At 50.1% G+C, this 17609-nt stretch overlaps 1 protein-coding gene across 1 annotated transcript in view; it reads right to left on the bottom strand.

The window, feature by feature from the left end:
* The window catches only part of LOC125444663 (vigilin-like), a 47951-nt gene that overhangs the window by 4438 nt on the left and 25904 nt on the right, over positions 1–17609 (bottom strand). The window contains 20 exon segments of the mRNA XM_048517216.1: positions 470–615; positions 924–1056; positions 1216–1320; positions 2388–2515; positions 2650–2788; positions 3845–4063; positions 4829–5050; positions 5919–6137; positions 6920–7051; positions 8151–8237; positions 9465–9498; positions 9723–9799; positions 10823–10927; positions 11428–11567; positions 13351–13429; positions 13654–13758; positions 13900–14007; positions 14889–15135; positions 15180–15191; positions 16461–16615. Coding sequence (XP_048373173.1) covers positions 470–615; positions 924–1056; positions 1216–1320; positions 2388–2515; positions 2650–2788; positions 3845–4063; positions 4829–5050; positions 5919–6137; positions 6920–7051; positions 8151–8237; positions 9465–9498; positions 9723–9799; positions 10823–10927; positions 11428–11567; positions 13351–13429; positions 13654–13758; positions 13900–14007; positions 14889–15135; positions 15180–15191; positions 16461–16615 — 2592 coding nt within the window.

The following is a 17609-nucleotide window of genomic DNA, read 5'->3' as shown; positions in this document are numbered from 1 at the left end:
ATTATTATTATTATTATTATTATTAACAACTAACTAACTAACTAACTAACTAACTAACTAACTAACTAACTAACTAACTAACTAACTAACTAACTAACTAACTAACTAACTAACTAACTAACTAAATTTAGTATACCGCCCTATCCCCGAAGGGCTCAGGGCGGTGTACAGATAAAACATCAGCTAAAACGGTGTACAGATAAAACATCAGATAAAACAACATTTTAGAGCGTGATGGGGACAGTGTGTTAAGGTGACTTTTAGATGGTGTCATAGGTTTGTATTTTTATGGTGTTTTTATGATTGTGCCCCACTCAGGGACTCTTGGAAATGGGCGGGAAATAAATATACAGGAAATAAGATACCAATGATTAAAATCGATCTCCAAAGACCGTCAACTTGCCACTTTGCCGAATTGTCCCATAAACACCCCTGAGCCAACCGCTGCCGCTGAAGAGTGGAGACACACCTGATTCTCATCCCCTTTGTCTGGGAACTGGACAGTGACATCGTGGTCCTTACGGATCTGGGAAATAACCGCCCCCTTCTTGCCGATGATCTTTGGGTGGTACTTGGGCTCCACGCCCACCGTCAGTTTGAAGCCCCGCAATGCCTGTAAAAAGGGAAACACAGACACACATATGCAAATAAAATAGTAGTTACTGATTGGCCAAATGCCCTCAGCCTAGAAGGAGCTAGCCAGGCATAAGTGTCAAACTCAGACCCTCCGGGTATTCATGGACTACGATCCCCATCAGCCCATGCCAGCAGGGCCAATTGGCCATGCTTAGCAGGGGCTGCTGGGAATTGTAGTCCACGAACATCTGGAGGGCCTGAGTTTGACACCTATGAAAGGGAAAGACAAAAGATATCTGGGATTTGTTACATGCATGCGAAGCCTGGGCAGTACAATCTTCGCCGCATCTTCCCCTGCTCGGCCTGCAGCTCCTTGACTCGTTCCAAGAGTCCCGCCCTGGCTCGCTCCACGTTGGGGACCAGGCCTGTGATCTTGATGACGTCCGACTGCTGCTCGGGCTGCGGCACAGAGATGCTCACCTGGGGACCGCAAAGCAAAAGGTGAAAAGCAGGGATGCAGATGGCGAGCTGATGGACCAATAGCGGCTTCGATAGACCCATGGTTTGAAGCTGGGTCAGCCTGTTCCGTGTGCGAGGCCACACACAGACCTGGGAGGAGACGAACGTCCCTGCCCGTACCTCATATTCCTCCATCATCTTACGGATGCCGGCTCCTTTTTGTCCAATGATGTAGCGGTGCAGATCAAAGGGGACATCCACGTCCACAGTGATGGGAACCAGAACCTAAGAGAAGTAGCGCTTCAGAATTACGGCAGAAACCGCGAAGGGCAAAGAATTATTTGCAGAGAGAGGGATATGCAGGCAACAACAGGCAGCTCTGGGAAGGTTGTTTAGGTTGGCAATGAAGACGACATAAATACCTAGCTTCTATTATTCAAAGGTGTTAACATAGAAGTGGGTCTGAATTCAATATCCCTGTTCCATAAACAAATTTTCTCATAATACTAGAACCAGGGGGCATTCATTGAAAATGCTGGGGGGAAGAATTGGGACTAATAAAAGGAAACACTTCTTCACGCAACGTGTGATTGGTGTTTGGAATATGCTGCCACAGGAGGTGGTGATGGCCATTAACCTGGATAGCTTTAAAAAGGGCTTGGACAGATTTATGGAGGAGAAGTCGATCTATGGCTCCCAATCTTGATCCTCCTTGATCTCAGATTGCAAGTGCCTTAGCAGACCAGGTGCTCAGGAGCAGCAGCAGCAGAAGGCCATTGCTTTCACGTCCTGCAGGTGAGCTCCCAAAGGCACCTGGTGGGCCATTGCGAGTAGCAGAATGCTGGACTAGATGGACTCTGGTCTGATCCAGCAGGCTAGTTCTTATGTTCTTAACTTCAACAACAACAAATTGTTTGTGTTTATTTAAGGCCATGTACAACCTCATAGGTAAGCAAGGTTAATGAGCTCCAAAGAACTGTGACTAGCCCAAGGTCACCCAGTTGGCATGTGTTGGAGTGCACAAGCTAATCTAGTTCACCAGATAAGCTTCCACAGCTCAAGTGGCAGAGCAAGGAATCAAACCCGGTTCCCCGGATTAGAGCGCACCTGCTCTTAATCACACCACAGCATGGAGTCCAGGAAAGAGTGCCAGATACGGCCTCGAGTTCAAATCTTAGCCAGAAACACAGCCTTGATCAAGTCTTTCTAAAGCAGCTTTCCAGGAGCAAGACAAGTTGGGGACCCCCAGTCATTTTCTCCACCCAACGACAACTGAAATCTTTGTGCAGTCTCTACTATTGGGGCGCTGTTCTCCCACCCTTCCCCGCAGAGAAACCACGCAGGATTCCTACCAGTAATGCCGACCGTGCCGACTCACACTTCTCCTTGCGCCCTGAGATTAGGATGATGTCACATTTGCGGGGGGCGGAGTCCAGCTCGGGACTGACGCTGCCGTTCTCCTGAGACTGCGCTTCTGAACCTGGCGGTACAGACAAGAGAAGTTTCAAGTTGGAGGGAGAGGGAAGAAGGGGAGAGGTTGAAAATTAAGCTCCCTGGAAGAAACCCAACGATGTCCTCGAGACGTCCCCATCCTTCCGCTCCCTGACCCCCTACCTGCATTGTCATCTCGCTCCGGGAACTTGATCTGCACGTCGTGTTCTCGAGTGATCTGCTGCACCCGGTAACCTTTGGGCCCCATGACGATGCGGTGGAAGCGCTGCGGGATGACGCATTCCAGCACCACCTGAGCCTCCTGCGCATGGGTCGGGCGAGAAAGAATCGAAGCGTCAGCAAGGACGGGAACAGTGGTGGGATTCAGATGGTTCGCACCACTTCGGCAGAACCGGTTGTTAAAATGGTGCTTTGTAAACAACCAGTTGTTAAATTATTTGAATCCCACCACCGGAACCGGTTGTTAAATTGTTTGAATCCCACGACGGGATGGGAACCCTTGCCTTGTGTACAGAAGGCCCCAAGCTTTAGTTCCCAGCATCTTAAGTTAAAGGGTCTCTGCTTGAGAACGCTTCCAGCTAGAAAAGGCAATGCTGAACTGGAAAGAGCAATGGCAACTCTGGGAGGGAACAGTGTTAAGAGTATATAGTACGGTGATGGCGAACCTTTTTGAGACCGAGTGCCCAAATTGCAACCCAAACCCCACTTATTTATCACAAAGTGCCAACCTCGCAATTTAACCTGAATACTGAGGTTTTAGTTTAGAAAAAACTGGTTGGCTCCCTCTTCCTCCGCCACACCCGTTCGAGCAGGGGCCAGCCTGCTCTAGCCTCCAGCAAGTACCACGCGCACCGCTCTGTGCCTCTCTAGCATCTCTGCCTCCTCTGTGCCCCCCCGCCCAGGCAGCAGCCACCCGGAGCACAGGCACCAGGCCGCCAGCCAAGTCCTCCCTGCTCACCACGGGGTGCGCACATCATGCTCAGTGGCCCAGGCCTGCTTAGATGTGTGTGTGTGTGTGGAGGATGATTTTCCGCCCCCCACATGACGACAATCCCCAGGTGCACGCGTCTGACAGAGAGGGGTTCGAAGTGCCTCTGGCACCTCGGTAGCTATAGGTTCGCCATCACTGATATAGTGCAACTAAATTCCAGGTGGCAGTGATGCATACTTTAGATATAAAAGGAGGAAATAAACAGTACTTTGCACATATTTATTCAGAAAGAAAAAAGGAAGCGGTCAACTCAGAGGCATTCATGAACATTTGCTAGCCCTGTATGTCTAGATTAGGCCAAGGTAAAGGGAAGATACCACGGACGATGCGTCCTGTCCATCATTCCAACCGCCAAGGCACACTTACCAGGTCCCCAATGATCTCCAAGATGCGCTTCTTGGCAGCTTCAACACAGTCCTTCGCTCCCTTGAGCGTGACGCGATCACTCTGGACGCCCGTCCTGGGAAAGCTCACGATGACGCCCCCGTACTCCTCAGCGATCTCCCGCAGAACGTGGCCCCGGCGCGCCACAAAGTGGCGGTGATACTTCGGCTCCACCAGCATCGAATCCTCTATGATGTTATCCTGGGCAGGAAGGGAAAAAAGAGAAAACGCTACCTTTGTCAGAAAGCAGCCACTGAATTAAACTTTGCGAGGAAAGGTAAGGTTTACAGGAGAAAAGCGGCCCTAAACGTTTCTGCCTCGGGTCACCCCAGCAACAGAAGAACAACAAAATACGTTCCAGAGTCTCTATATGACCATCCACAGGAACCCAAGGGCAAACCTCCCCTCCGTTAGAAGAAGAGTTTTGATTTATATCCCACCTTTCCCTCCTGTAAGGAGTCTCAAGGTGGCTTACAAGCTCCTTTTCCCTTCCTCTCCCCACAACAGACACCTGGTGAGGCAGGTGGGGCTGAGAGTTCTGAGAGAACTGTGACTAGCCCAAGGTCACCCAGCAGGGATGTAGGAGTGTGGAAACACATCTGGTTCGCCAGGTAAGCCTCTGCCACTCAGGCGGTGGAGTGGGGAATCAAACCCGGTTCTCCAGATTAGAATCCACCTGCTCTTTACCACTACACCACGCTAGCGTAGGGCAGCAAATGGAGTGGGCAAGATTCATCCTGTGTCACACAGATTTAATATGAGGTTGAACTCTTCCTCTAGAAAACAGCTTCTGTGGCATTAGGATCTCTTGATCATGGGAAGAGGGGAGTGGAGGGCTGTCCCATTTCAAAAATGGCCGAAATGAAATCACCCTTTGCAAGAATGCTTGGGGATGTGCACCTCCGTGCTTTTGCCCACACATCCGCCCCTCTAGCCTGCCTGTCCGCGGTGTTTCGGGATGCCTACCAGGTTACGGATGAGGCTCTCCAGCTCATGCTGAGCCTGCCGAACCGCATCCTCCTTTCCTACGATGGTGATGAGCTCCTGGTCTCTGTCGTCCGGGGTGGGGAAGATGATGCGGGCACCCGTGTGGTCTCTCACTTTACGGATGTTGGCGCCCCCGCGCCCAATCAGGAACTTGTGGTACTCCGGCTTGGCGTGAAGCTCTACCAAGTGGTTGCTGATTTGCTGAAATGGAGAAAGGCACGGTACAGAGAGGGAAGAAGAAGGAGGAGGAGGAGGATTTATGTCCCCCCTTTCTATCCTGTAAAGAAGAAGAAGAAGAAGAGTTTGGATTTATATCCCCCCTTTCTCTCCTGTAGGAGACTCAAAGGGGCTGACAATCTCCTTGCCCTTCCCCCCTCACAACAAACACCCTGTGAGGTAGGTGGGGCTGAGAGAGCTCCGAGAAGCTGTGACTAGCCCAAGGTCATCCAGCTGACATGTGTGGGAGTGCCCAGGCTAATCTGAATTCCCCAGATAAGCCTCCACAACTCAAGCGGCAGAGCTGGGAATCAAACCCGGTTCCTCCAGATAAGAGTGCACCTGCTCTTAGCCACTGCTCTTAGCCACTATGCCACTGCTGCTCCAGAGACTCAAAAAGAGACTCAAAAAGGCTTACACACTCCCTTCCCCTCCTCTGGACCCGTTCCAGCTTGTCAATATCCTTCTTGAATTTCAGTGCCCAGAATTCATTGTAAACATATGGACAAGAGAAGAAGAAGAGAAGAGTTTGGATTTATATCCCCCCTTTCTCTCCTGCAGGAGACTCAAAGGGGCTGACAATCTCTTTGCCCTTCCCCCCTCACAACAAACACCCTGTGAGGTGGGTGGGGCTGAGAGAGCTCCGAGAAGCTGTGACTCACCCAAGGTCACCCAGCTGGCGTGTGTGGGAGTGCACAGGCTAATCTGAATTCCCCAGATAAGCCTCCACAGCTCAGGCGGCAGAGCTGGGAATCAAACCCGGTTCCTCCAGATTAGATACACGAGCTCTTAACTTCCTACGCCACCGCTGCTCCTTCTCCCCCCAATCCATTTCGCCGGAGGTTTCCAATACCTTCTCCTCGGCGAGCTGCAGCAGCTGGCGCTTCGCTTTCTCCACTTCCTCTCCGGGACCCCGGATGGTGACCTGGTCGCTGCCGGAGCCCTCAGAAGGGAAGTGGATGTGGACCCCACCGCATTCCTCCATGATGGAGCGCACCAGCCGCCCCTTGGCCCCGATCAGCGAGTTGTGCAGCTTGGACGGGATAGACACGTCCACCTCTTTGATGTTCGCCTGAGAGGGGAGGGAAAGGGAGACAGGGACGGAGGGCTACAAAAACCCCTCTCTTGGCTCAAGGTGGGAAAAACAAGGCTTCTTTGTCTCTTGGGGGTTTGTTTGTTTGTTTATTAATTAATTAATTAATTATTTGGGTTTATAGACCGCCCAATCCCCAAGGGGCTCTGGGCAGTGCACAACACTATATATGCAATATACAACAAGGGTCACAATGGTGACCAAATACACTAAAATCCATTAAAAACATTTAAGCAGCAGTCAAAAACAATAACAATAATAATGATGGCGTCCCGTAACCCAATTCCTTTAAACCGCCCCAAAAAGGAGGGAGCGGCCGGACTCTTCCTTAAAAATAACAATAAATATACAAAAATAAATTATAAAATAGAGAGCAAAAGGCCCAGGAGTAAAGCAAAGAAGGGGGGGAGGGAGGGGGAGGGAGGGGGCGCACCTCAGCGACTGGACACTCCAAAAACCCGGCGGAACAACTCAGTCTTACAGGCCCTGCGGAATTCACCAAGGTCCCGCAGGGCCCGGACAGCTGGAGGAAGAGTGTTCCACCAGGCAGGGGCCAAGGCTGAGAAGGCCCTGGCCCGAGTGGAGGCCACCCGCATCACAGAGGGGCCGGGGACCACCACCAAATTGGCCTCTGCCGAACGCAGAGGCCGAGTGGGGGCATATGGGGTAATGCGGTCTCTCAGGTACGAGGGTCCCAGGTACGAGGGTTTAGGAATTGGGGGGGGGGGGAGGCTAAAGAGGAAACGGATTCACACACCCACCAGGTCCCTCTGGATGGCCAGGATGCGGTCCCGGGCTCCTTCGCAATTGGCCTTCTTCCCAGTTATCAGGATGACTTCCGAGTTGCTGTTTTCTGTGGGGAGGTCAATCTTGGTATTGGTTTCCTCTCGAATCTATTGTGAAGAGACAGTATCAAACCTGGACCGAGAGGCCGGGCGGCTCAAAGAACTCTAGCGACCCTTTGGACGTTGGGCGTGGAAAAGGGTGTGCCTTCAGGAGGGGCAAATGAGTCGGAAGCCAGCGTGGCGTAGTGGTTAAGAGCAGGTGTGCTCTAATCTGGAGGACCGGGTTTGATTCCCCGCTCTGCCACTTGAGCTGTGGAGGCTTACCGGATGAACCAGATTAGGCTGGGTGACCTTGGGCTAGTCACAGTTCTTCGGAGCTCTCTCAGCCCCACCCACCTCACAGGGTGTTTGTTGTGGAGGGTGGGGGAAGTGACTAGGCCAGTGGTGGCGAACCTATGGCACGGGTGCCAGAGGTAGCACTCAGAGCCCTCTCTGTGGGCACGCATGCACAAAGTTCATCATGTGATAATAGCATAATTATTTCAGGGAGATTATTAGCATCAAACCTAAGACCTAGTTTTGGGGAAGCAGTGTAGGTAAACCCTGTTAAGCTCTGTTAAACCCCACTGATTTTCATGGGAAGAACTAAAGCGCAATCCTTTACCTGGGAGTAAGCTTGGTTGCTTCAAAGAAAAGCCACCGACTACCACCAAGTTTACTCCTGAGTAACGCGCGCCTTGGAGCCAACCGTTTTTTCTATACTAAAACCTCAGCATTCAGGTTAAATTGCCATGTTGGCACTTTGCGATAAATAAGTGGGTTTTGGGTTGCAGTTTGGGCACTCGGTCTCGAAAAGGTTCGCCATCACTGGACTAGGCCAAGGCCACTCTGCTGGCATGTGTTGGGAGTGCACAAGCTAATCTAGTTCCCCAGATAAGCCTCCACAGCTCAAGTGGCAGAGTGGGGAATCAAACCCGATTCTCCAGATTAGAGTGCACCTGCTCTTAACCACTAAACCACACTGGCTCACGGATGGAAGAAGGGCGGCAGGCTGAGTCAACCGTGAGGCCTCCCAAAATGTAGAAGCCGCCTCCTTTAATCCAAAGCAGCAGCTATTCTACTAGCCTGCGTGCGCACCCAATTCCTTAATATTCTGAGCAAAGGGGGGGGGGGCATTTGGTGTGAGGAGGGGGTCTCACGCCTTTACCTTTTTGATGTTGGCGCCTCCTTTCCCGATGATGTTCTTGTGGAATTGCTTGAAGATGGGAACGGGGATGGAGAAACTGTTCTCAATCTGGAGCAGGGGGGAGAAAAACAGGATCAGCGTGGGGGAGATCCCTCCACCGACAGCTTACCCCTCTCCGCTTCAAGGAAGCGCAGACCGCACGGATGCTGTGCGTATTTAGAGGCAACTGATCCACGCCCATTTGGGCTTTACAGCCCAGCCCACGGCTGCGGCTTGCTCTGAGTAAGCAGCGGGGGGAATGTTGAAACTTGCCCAGGGTCCAAGGTCTCCTTCAATCCCGCTTTACACCTGCTAGCCCTGGGATCTGCAACCTGCGGCTCTCCAGATGTTCATGGACTACAAATCCCATCAGCCCCTGCCAGCATGGCCAATTGGCCATGCTAATAATCAAGGCAGGTGTACAACAGATACTGTCACAAATATTACACCCATGCGTGCTCCAACTCACTAGGTGAGTATCATTTTAACATTATCTTACTATCACAAAACTGACTTTCAAGTTTCACTTCTAGAAGAGCCATTCAAGTGAAACTTCAAAGTCAGTTTGGAAACTATCTAGTGCAGGGGTAGGGAACCTGCGGCTCTCCAGATGTTCAGGAACTACAATTCCCATCAGCCTCTGTCAGCATGGCCAATTGGCCATGCTGGTAGGGGCTGATGGGAATTGTAGTTCCTGAACATCTGGAGAGCCGCAGGTTCCCTACCCCTGATCTAGTGTAAGAAAAAACAGTTGTGCTCCTAGAGGAGTAAGAAAAAGAATACTTTGTACAACAATTATTGGCTTGACAAAGGACTGCCGAAATAAAAACCTAATCTAGAGGTTTTATAGCCATACCTGACGGTGTACTTACTAAACATTTTTTTGTATATTTGTGATAGTAAGATAATGTTAAAATGATACTCACCTAGTGAGTTGGAGTACACATGGGTGTAATATTTGTGACAGTACCAATTGGCCATGCTGGCAGGGGTTGATGGGAATTGTTATCCGTGAATATCTGGAGAGCCTCAGGTTGCAGATCTCTGTGCTAGCCCATCCCAAGGAGTGTTGCCAACTTCCTGGTGGAATCTGGAGAGCTTCTGCTATTACAATTGATCTCCAGGCAACAGAAATCAGTTCTCCCGGAGGAAACGTCTGCTTTGGAGGCTGGACTCTTATGGCATTATATTCCAAAGAAGTCCCTCCCCTCTCTCAAACCCCACCCCCCGGGCTCCACCCCCACCCCCACGCCTTAATCTCAACCACAGCTACACAGCATTCTCCCCGAGACCAACAATTTCTGCTGGCACGAGGGTATAGGAAGCACAGCTTGTTCCGCAAAAGCATTTGACAAAACATTTGGAAATGAATGGGGAGGCAAGGTTTGCGTCCCCGTCCCGTCTGTCTTCCCGACAGCTGGGCTGAACAAGGGGGCGCCCTTGAGCCCATAAAAGGGCATCTGGCCGCTCAGAGAGAAGAGGAAATCGAAGAATCGTGGCCAGGATGGAACCCACCAGTTCTATGTATGATCTTCTGGAGATATTCTTGGCTACTTCTCCACCTCGCTTTAAATTTCCGTGAAATGCACAATGTCGCTCTTCTGGGAGGGGTCTGGGAAATTGATGATGACCTGGAGGGCGGGATGGCGATCGGTATGCAAACAGGGAAGAAACCCCTCCCTCCAAGTTGTGATCTAAGCAGATATCACACAAGCTAGCTTGAAGCACAGGAAGGCTTGCTGCCGCAGGAGGTGGTGATGGCCGCTAACCTGGATAGCTTTAGAAGGGGCTTGGACAGATTTATGGAGGAGAAGTCGATCTATGGCTACCAATCTTGATCCTCCTTGATCTGAGATGGCAAATGCCTTAGCAGACCAAGTGCTCGGGAGCAGCAGCAGCAGCAGGAGGCCATTGCTTTCACATCCTGCACATGAGCTCCCAAAGGCACCTGGTGGGCCACTGCGAGTAGCAGAGTGCTGGACTAGATGGACTCTGGTCTGATCCAGCAGGCTAGTTCTTATGTTCTTAAGCAAACAGAAGTGTGGCTTCACTTTTAAAACTCAAACATTTCTTAGGGAACAGAGATACATGGAGGAGGTCTACCAGCAGCTAAGAGCCATGGTGACCAAAGGGAACCTCAACCTTCAGTCAATCTCTGAATCACAGTGCCAGGAGGCAATGTGAAGGGAAGGCCTCGGCCTGGGTGCCCTGGATCTTTGGCAGAATTGGTTGCCCGCTGTGTGAGACAAGATGCTGGACTAGAAGGCCCACCTGTCTGGTCCAGTAGAGATCAGCTTATGTTCCTACTGTGTTTCCCCGAAAATAAGACAGTGTCTTATATTAATTTTTGCTCCCAAAGATGGGCTATGTCTTATTTTCAGGGGATGTCTTATTTTTCTGTGTTCTGTTCGTCGGGCATGCTTCCAGACAAAAACTTTGCTACGTCTTACTTTTGGGGGATGCCTTATATTTCGGACTTCAGCAAAACCTCTACTACATCTTATTTTCCGGGGATGTCTTATATTCAGGGAAACAGGGTATCTAATGGGTCACCATAAGGTGTTTGCGACTTTTTTCCACCTTCCACCAAAGAATACAGAGGAGCTCCAGTCTAGCTCTTGGCAAAGGCATCTTCAAAACGGCCTGAATCCTACCTCTGGGAACTTATCACGGATTTCCTTGATCTTCTCGCCTTTCTGTCCGATGATGGTCCGGTGGAAGCGCTGCTCTATTATCAGGTCTTTCGTGCGCTCGTTTTCCTAGGAGGAACCCACGGATTGTTACAAGCAGTCAGAATTTGCACGATGAGTCTGACAAGATCCTCTCTGTGCGCTCGTACCGGAGGGAAAGCAAATGTTCTATATCGCTGAGCTGCAGCCCCAACCATTCAGGGATGATCTATCAGCAGTGCCGGACTTACGGGTTATCAGGTTGAAGCCTCGGGCCTCAAACTCTAGGGCACAGGTGTCAAACTCGCTGCCCTCCAGATGTTATGGACTACAGTTCCCATCATCCCCTGCCAGCACGATGCTGGCAGGGGATGATGGGAACTGTAGTCCATAACATCTGGAGGGCCACGAGTTTGACACCTATGGTCCAGGGGGACTCTAGCCGAGGTGTATAACATGTTTGACACTGTCGTAGGTCTTTCTTAGACATGCTGCCGTAATGCACTGTCATCTTGAAACCACCCTTCGGTCATTTTGCTCGAACTCCTCCCCTCCACTGCTTGGTTTCCAAAGACAGCGGCCTCCTTTACCATGCGAGCAGCCATCTCCAGCAGCTCCTTGCGGGCCAGCTGCACCCCTTGAGGGTCCCCCTCGATCCGGATCAAGTTGCTCTTCTCGTTGTCGGGGGGAATGCGGACAGAGACTCTGTGCTGTTCTTTGATGCGGTTGACTGTCGAACAGAACGGGAAGTTGAATGTGAGAGAGGGAGGGAGGGAGAAAGAGAGAGAAATACACACACACACCTTTGCAGATCACAGATCATAGAGTTGCAAGAAACCACAAGGGGGTCTAACCCCCTGCCATGCAGGAACACACAACCAAAGCACTCCCGACATATGTTCATCCAGCCTCTCATTAAAAACCTCCAAAGAAGGAGACTTCACCACTCTTCGAGGCAGTGAATTCCACTGTCAAACAGCCCTGACAGTCAGGAAGTTCTTCCTGATGTTTAGGTGGAATCTCTTTTCCTGCACCTTCAATCCATTACTCCGGGTCCTAGTCTCTGAGGCAGCAGAAAACAAGCTCGCTGCCTCTTCGACATGGCATCTCTTCAAATATTTAAACACAGCTATCATGTCATCCCCTTAACCTTCTCTTCTCCGGACTAAACATCCCCAGCTCCCTAAGCCTCTCCTCGTAGGGCATGGATTCCAGACCCTTTACCATTTTGGTCGCCCTTTGGATCATGCAAGTGTGTCAAAGGGGTGAGAGGATCTGGGGATCAGGAAGGCATGAGATGGCTGCTATCAGGTTCCTTTTAAAAAGGGCGGGGCTCTGCCCTCCCTGTTCCAGCAAGTGCTTAAAACAGCCTTTCCAGCAAGTCTTCCGTGCCAAGAAAAGATACTTTAAAGGCAGAAATGAGACAATGCTGGGGATAATTAGGAAAGGAATTGAGAATAAAACTGCAAAGATTGTCATGCCCTTATATAAAGCAGTGGTGCGACCGCACTTGGAGTACTGTGTCCAGTTCTGGTCACCACATCTCAAAAAGGATATTGAAGAGATAGAAAAAGGGCAGAGAAGGGCAACGAGGATGATTGAGGGACTGGAGCACCTTCCTTATGAGGAGAGGCTGCAGCGTTTGGGACTCTTTAGTTTGGAGAGGAGACGTCTGAGGGGGGATATGATTGAAATCTATAAAGTTATGCATGGGGTAGAAAATGTTGACAGAGAGACATTTTTCTCTCTTTCTCACAATACTAGAACCAGGGGGCATCCATTGAAAATGCTGGGGGGAAGAATTAGGACTAATAAAAGGAAACACTTCTTCACGCAACGTGTGATTGGTGTTTGGAATATGCTGCCACAGGAGGTGGTGAAGGCCACTAACCTGGATAGCTTTAAAAGGGGCTTGGACAGATTTATGGAGGAGAAGTCGATCTATGGCTACCAATCTTGATCCTCTTTGATTTGAGATTGCAAATGCCTTAACAGTCCAGGTGCTCGGGAGCAGCAGCAGCAGAAGGCCATTGCTTTCACATCCTGCAGGTGAGCTCCCAAAGGCACCTGGTGGGCCACTGCGAGTAGCAGAGTGCTGGACTAGATGGACTCTGGTCTGATCCAGCTGGCTTGTTCTTATGTTCTTATGTTCTTAATGCAAAGTGTTTGTTTTTTGCAGAGGACCGTTGTCAGGCACACGATTCGGCCTCTTGACAGGCTGTACCCCCCAAGGCTGCGGTTTCTCTGGCATTCTAAGCTGTAACGGATTGGCTGGAACCTGTGCACTAAATCAGTAGGGCCAAGATCTCAGGGGCAGGGCAATGGGAGCAGCATCATGAAGAATCATTCGGAAGACCAGAAAAAAAACCCGGTGTTCTCGACACAGCTTGCAGAACTGCGGCTTGATGCGGAAACTGCAAGCAGTTGTACGGAACGCACACGCAGACGCACGAAGGCAAAGAGGCCTAGCCGTTCTGATCAACCAGAAAGACCCAGGATGTGCAAAGACTCACTGTTGGCTCCGTTCTTCCCTATCAGGTGTCGGTGGAATCGCTGATCGATGAGCATTTCGGTGTAATCCATTCGGCCGAGCTGTAAAGGCAGAGGAGACAGACACCTCGTTTCTCAGTCGCTGGGAAAGGCTCTGCCGGAAGAAAGCAATTCTACCGAGCGCCCTTTGTGGGTAAAAGAAGACCCCTCTGAGCCTTTCCCCTCGGCGGCGTTGACGCACCTCTCTAGCTGACCTATCTGTAAACGCCACCTGGAAAAGAATTAAAAACTTCGCAGGGAGGTGAAGTAACCAACCGAACGCTCACCAGATCCCGAATGATTTCCTGTATCTGCATCTGAGCCAATTCCACCTCTTCGGTGGGCCCCTCCAAGGTGATCTTCTCGTCTCCATCTGTGAATTCAATGTGAACCTGAAACAGAAGAATGACATTTTTAAGTGGCAGGCCTCACGGGAGCAGAAGATAATGAGATTATGGAAGGAACGGCCTCTTTTTAGTTTGCGGCACGCGAGGGGCTCTTTAAGATGCTTTACGGGAAGTCGGACCACTTGCCTTGGGTAGCTGCTGGGTAATTCTGCCAATGTTCTGCCCTTTCTTTCCGATTATAAAACGATGTAGCCAGGGCGGGGCCGTTACTTCAGCTACCATCACACTCTTTGCCTAAAGGAGTAAACAAAGGTCAAGAAAAAGCGGGCATTCTTTAGCATTAATTTTAAAAGTCTCACTTCTCTCTGCTGGATCTTAATTTTTTAAATTTATATTCCCCCTTTCTCTCCTGCAGGAGACTCAAAGGGGCTTACAATCTCCTTGCCCTTCCCCCCTCACAACAAACACCCTGTGAGGTAGGTGGGGCTGAGAGAGCTCCAAGAAGCTGTGACTAGCCCAAGGTCACCCAGCTGGTGTGTGTGGGAGTGTACAGGCTAATCTGAATTCCCCAGATAAGCCTCCACAGCTCAGGTGGCAGAGCTGGGAATCAAACCCGGTTCCTCCAGATTAGATACACGAGCTCTTAACCTCCTACGCCACTCAAAACTATTAACAATTGTTTGCTCTCAAAACTATTAACAATTTTTTCCTGTTTTATCTGGTTATTCTGTTAATTGTCCATGAACTTAGCTAAGTTTTTTCCTTCAAGTAGTGAAGTTAATTCTAGTGCCTTCACCCACCATTCTTCAATTGTAGGAATAGCTGGAGTTTTCAATTTCTGTGCATTGAAAATTCTAAGCTGCTAATGTCATGCATAAAAACACAGTTCCATGTTTTCTTTCCAAAGGTGTGTCCCTAAGTCCAAACAGATATGACCCTGCAGGGTTTTCAAGGCAAGACACGCTCGAAGGTGGTTTGCCACGTCCTTTCTCCGTGTGGGCTGAGAGAGTTCTGAGAGAACTGCGGCCGGCTCAAGGTCAGCCAGCAGGTTCCGAGTGTGGAAGAGTGGAAAATCGAACCTGGTTCTCTAGATTAGAGTCTGTCGCTCCCGATCACTACACCAAGCTGGTTCTCAGCCTGGTTCTTGTCCAAAAGATTAACAACAGACACCTTACCTTGGCGTAGACCTGAGTCAAAGCTGGACCCAGCTTGTCGGGCTCCCCCCGGAGGATGATTGTTTCCGAGCTGCTTTCGAGGGGTGGCATCTCCACGGAGACCCCGGTGGCATCCAGGATCTCTTGTAAGGTGTTGCCTTTGGGGCCGATGATGTACTTGTGCTGGGACTTCTTCACCTCCACGGAGATGGTGGTCGTCTTGCGCTTCTGGGAGGGGCGGGTGGGAAAGGAAGCGTCCGAGATGCTGCTTTAGAACTCAGAGAACTATTCAAACCCACCCAGGGTCAAAACTGTTTCGACCCTCTCTACAAGTGGCTACTGGTCACGAGGGATATCTACTCCAGGTGTCCCCAAATCTTTTTGGGCCTGTAGACACCTATGGAATTCTGTCAGCATGTGGTGAGCACAGCCACAAAATGGCTGCCGTGGGAGGTGGAGCCAGCCACAAAATGGCTGCTGCGGCTTATTTTCAAATCGCACAGCGAAGATCGCAATGTTGTTAAAAATCCGCACAGCCGATCAAATTTCCAGTGGCCAATCAGAACTCCGTCCCGGCAAAAGCGCTACCTAGCCCTGCCCACTTTCTACAAATAGGAAAGGGATCTGCAGGCGCTGGGGTTCCCTAGAGGTGTTCTCTCCAAGACCAGAGGAAGTATTGCCCCTTTAAATCAATTGGTGGGGACCACAGGAGGGGGGATGCTGTTGCCGTCTTCCTGCCGATGGGCTTTCGACGGACACCTGGTCAGCTGCCTTGTGAGACAGAATGCGGGACCTGATATGGGCCCTTGGCCTGATCCAGCAAGGCATTCCTCATGTTCTCTACCCCACAAAGCAAACTGCGTCAGCGTCACTTCTGACGATGACTCACACTTCCAGTCTGTACACTAGAACTGCATCACAAATGATTTTCGTCTGCCTAAGAGGTGTTCAGTTCATCACTAGATGCTTATTCTTTTGCAATCAACTGCACACTGAGGCTATTGCAGCATATTTCTGCAGCTCAACCGCAAACCCAGGCCCTATTTTGCAGCAGCTTATCTAGGGCTCCGCCTCTGGACGACTCGACACCCAGGGTTACTCATCTTTTTTTTTTAAACGCCACAAGCCTTTATTGGCATATAAAACAGGACAAAATTTTAAAACAAAACAAGGTTAAGAAATACAGTTAAAATTACTAATTTCCAGTATAAAATTTGCAACAGTTTCACAAAAGAGCACATCAGAGCTGTTCAGGAGATTGGGTATCTTATAACACTCATGCCACTGAGAACATTGCAAGAAAATGGAATTTCTGTATTTCATACATATCTTACTGTATTTAGGGCATAGAAACAGAGAATGGTCAAGTGTTTCAACCGTAGTCATATCACATGAACAAACTCTTTTAGAACGTTCCATATTCTTAAATCTTCCCTCCAGCAGAGCTGATGGCAGCACATTACATCTTGCAGTAGCCAAGGCTCTCCTCTGGGTGGGATTAATCAGCAGACGAAGATATACTCACCTTTTATCCCTCAGAGATCTTGGCGGATCCAAGCAGGAGATTTGGGCCATCGGTTCCTTCTGCGCTGCGTGATGATGATCTCGTCCTTGTTGACGCTGGGCGGCGGGATGTTGATGCGGGCCCCCGTTTCCTGCATGATCTCCTGAACCACTTTGTTGAAGGCGCCACCAATGAAGGGGTGGAAGGCCTTCTCCAGACACAAGCGCTCAACCGCTCGCTTGTCCTGGAACGCAAGCGGAGATCCATTGGTTAGGCCTGAACACGACAGCGGAAACAACCTCTGAAAGGTTGGTAAGTCAATATCCCAACCAATCCACACTTCCAAGAGGATTATTTTTTCACTCATCGTGCCATTAAATCACAGCTGACTTATAGCAATCTGGCAGAGGTGGTGGAGGAGGAGTTTGGATTTATATCCCCCTCTTTCTATCCTGTAAGGAGACTCAAAGAGGCTGACAATCTCCTTTCCCTCCCCCCCAGCCCCACAACAAACACTCTGTGAAATGGGTGGGGCTGAGAGAGCTCCAAAGAACCGTGACTAGCCCAAGGTCACCCAGCTGGTGTGTGTTGGAGCGCACGAGCTAATCCGGTTCACCAGATAAGCCTCCACAGCTCAAGTGGCAGAGCGGGGAATCAAACCCGGTTCCTCCAGATTAGAGTACACCTGCTCTTAACCAGTACAACACGCTTGGTTTGCCATCACCAGCCTCTGAATTGCATCAGTGGCCTTTCTTGGTGGTCTCCCATCCAAGAACTAACCAAGACCAACCCTGCTTAGCTTTCAAGATCTGGCAAGACTGGACTAGCCTGGGCTATTCAGGTCAGGGTCTCTAAGAAGGTTTCCACTCTATGATGCTTCATGTATGTCCTCTCCACAGAACAGAGGCCAGCTCAAAGTACACCGGACCTTTATTCCCCACCTTCTTCCAAACTAACCATGACCCTAGAGGACACTGCGACTCATGGGCTTTGTGTGCTAAGAACTTCACAATCTGTAGCCAAGATAAACCCACATCCCAAAATATGGAACTCTAAATTTGTGCCAGTCAAAAGACGAAGCAAAAGAGAGTTTGGATTTGTACCCCACTTTTCTCTCCTTTGAGGAGACTCAAGGTGGTTTACAAACGTCTTTTCCCTTCCTCTCCCCACAACAGGCACCTTGTGAGGTAGGTGGGGCTGAGAAATTTTGCAGGAAACCGTGACTAGCCCAAGGTCAC

Source organism: Sphaerodactylus townsendi, linkage group LG15 (genome assembly GCF_021028975.2).
Source record: "Sphaerodactylus townsendi isolate TG3544 linkage group LG15, MPM_Stown_v2.3, whole genome shotgun sequence".
NCBI lineage: Eukaryota > Metazoa > Chordata > Lepidosauria > Squamata > Sphaerodactylidae > Sphaerodactylus > Sphaerodactylus townsendi.
This window is presented reverse-complemented; position numbering and strand designations above follow the sequence as displayed.